Source organism: Adiantum capillus-veneris, chromosome 28 (genome assembly GCF_014529385.1).
Source record: "Adiantum capillus-veneris isolate H3 chromosome 28, ASM1452938v2, whole genome shotgun sequence".
Lineage (NCBI taxonomy): Eukaryota > Viridiplantae > Streptophyta > Polypodiopsida > Polypodiales > Pteridaceae > Adiantum > Adiantum capillus-veneris.
The window spans coordinates 47514759-47517128 of record NC_140958.1 but is presented as its reverse complement, the minus strand read 5'-3'; the positions used below and the strand labels follow the sequence as shown (position 1 = coordinate 47517128).

Genomic DNA, 2370 nt, shown 5'->3' with positions numbered 1-2370 from the left:
AGAGAATCTTTGCCCAAAGGTTATGGCTGATTTGAAAAGAAAACGTGACTCTCAAACTGATGGTATCTCATCTATTTATGACGATTTGGCAACATCTACTCAGAATACAGATGACATAGGTATATTATACATCGATAATTCAAGAGAGGTTTTTTATAATTGCATTATGACCTCTCTCTTCTAATATACATTTGTTATTATAGATAAAAACAATCTCGAGATTCTATTGCAAGAATTTCTATATGATTGTGGAGCCATGGAATCATATGATTCATTTTATACAATGTTTAATGCTCCTTTTGAACTTGAAGAAACTCTTATTTTTCACAAAGAAGCTTTACAGGAGTACCACAAAGAGTTTGATCAATTGGTGGATTCAAGAATGGTACTATACCTTGATGAAAAATATATTCACGCTATAGATTTGGTTCAAAAGAATCCATCACAATCCTCTACGCTTAACAAAAAGTATTCTGCCTTATCAGAAAATGTCAAACTAAATCTTCCAAAGTGTCCAAAGTGCAAACACAAATGTAGACTATTAAAGAAAAGTGTGGGGTTTATTGTATTTTTGTTCTTAAGAGATAGTGATGATGAAGAAGTAGAAAGGGATGACAGTAACTCTAAATCAAGTGAAGTGATCAAAGATGAACAAGACAATGAAGAAGCTCTTGATGTAGAAAAAGAGTGGCAAGAAGTTGAGAGTCTTCAGCTTTCTAGGATTCGATAAGACAATATTACATTGGAGTAGTCTTTTTACCCTACTTTTAAAGGAACATTGCCCTTGCCTATTCTACCATGCTTTCCTCTTGGCCATGGAGAATATATAATGCTTTCAGATATCCAAAGGTCATTTGGTTTACGAGAGGATGAATTGTATGCTATTTTGGCACAACACTTGAACTATAATGTTGGAACCGATGAAGAGCCAGTTAAATACAAAGATTTTGTAGAAAAAGATCCTCTTTTAGGCAAGTTGGATGTTTGCTTTGAGCCTCATAAAGAATTGGAGATTTGTTTCAATGAAGCTCTTCAGTATAAAGAGCCTACCGAAGAAGAGTTTCTCAAGGCACAAGAGAATATAACAAATCCTCATCTTTCAGAATCGGATAGTGAAAATGAAGAAGAACAAGATAAAGATGTACCAATCATTCAGGAGCCAGATCTCAAAATACGAAATGTTGGTTCGATAAATCTTTGGAAGGAAAATCAACTTGTGTCAGATGAGAACATTATGGTAAGCACTTTATTTGTATAAGCTAAAGTTTTTTTTTTTCTTTCAATGTTTCTAATGATTAATAGATTTTATATGTTTGTAGATTCAACCACCAAAAGATGAGTTCTTAAGATGGTCATCTAGAGTCGTTGATCTTACCAAAGATGCTGCTCTGAAGCACTACATTAAGTACCTTGCTTGTCTTGATTTAGTTATTTTTCACATGAAGTACTCCTCTGATGGTTATATACCTCTCTTTGTCTACAAAACATTGTCAAAGTATCTTGGTGGCTATGTTCTTCATCCAAATGCTACCAAAGTAAGCCTTTTGGAGAAAGAGTTTGCTATCAATGTTTTTGGATATGGTCATGCAATGCAAGGATCACTTGCAGGAAGTTATTTAGCATATACTGGATATGCTCTTGCAAAGGGAATTAAACATTATAGAGAGATTTCTCCTTCCGGGAAACGATTTCTACTTCGACTCGATGATTTGAAGCAGGTTGAATACAAAGAGGGCACTTCAAGTTTAGATCAAGAAGATGTTGAAGACATTGAAGATATCATTTGAAAATAGATTTGTATCAAGTATACACTTTTATAGAATGTTTTCTGGATCTTGAGGTAGAACTCAAACTTTTTTATTCCTCACTCTCGTCGATCTCCACTGATGTAAGGTTGCTTCTGCAGTAGAATCCTTCCAGCTCTGTCGTCTTTGAATTTGCTTGGATATCTTTATTGCAAGAGCTTGTTTTTCGTTTTTAGAAATTTTCTTCTCCCTTATTCGTAGCAAGAATCTTCTATAGAGCCAAAAAAATACTTCTTTTAAGATGTTCGCTCTGTTTTTTCCTCCGCCATGTTGAGTGTGTCGAAAGTATGCTCCACGAGTTGTTCTCTCTCTTTCACACCTCCCACAGCCAGAGGCTCGGCTCATGTAGCAAACACATATCCCCCAGCATCTTTGGTGAACCTGAAGCGAAACGACGAGCCGGGGTGGGAGGTAAAGATGAAGAATGTAGAGCAGATGATGAAGATGATTGTAGAGCTAAGTGCAAGAGGTTTTGATGATGAGTCAACAGTTCCCGATTTTTTGAAGATGCCTTAATTAGTTCAAGGATCTCTGCTTGAAATAGAGACTGTAAAGAAGAAAAATC

General features: G+C 35.5%; 1 protein-coding gene across 1 annotated transcript; it reads left to right on the top strand.

Moving 5' to 3' along the window:
- The first annotated feature begins 789 nt into the window (after window positions 1-789).
- LOC147420388 (uncharacterized) lies at window positions 790-1787 on the top strand. Its single transcript, XM_086505146.1, has 3 exons — window positions 790-1237; window positions 1320-1427; window positions 1497-1787. Exons 1-3 carry the CDS (start codon window positions 830-832, stop codon window positions 1785-1787), a joined length of 807 nt encoding a protein of 268 aa, XP_086361272.1. The 5' UTR covers window positions 790-829.
- Window positions 1788-2370: the final 583 nt, after the last annotated feature.

Bases quoted from the DNA above. Each gene is read 5' to 3' on its own strand.
- LOC147420388 (XM_086505146.1), top strand. From the start codon at position 830: ATGCTTTCAGATATCCAAAGGTCATTTGGTTTACGAGAGGATGAATTG. The intron at 1,238-1,319 runs GTAAGCACTTTA...ATATGTTTGTAG, and splicing joins TGTCAGATGAGAACATTATG to ATTCAACCACCAAAAGATGA. The intron at 1,428-1,496 runs GTTATTTTTCAC...ACATTGTCAAAG, and splicing joins ACCTTGCTTGTCTTGATTTA to TATCTTGGTGGCTATGTTCT.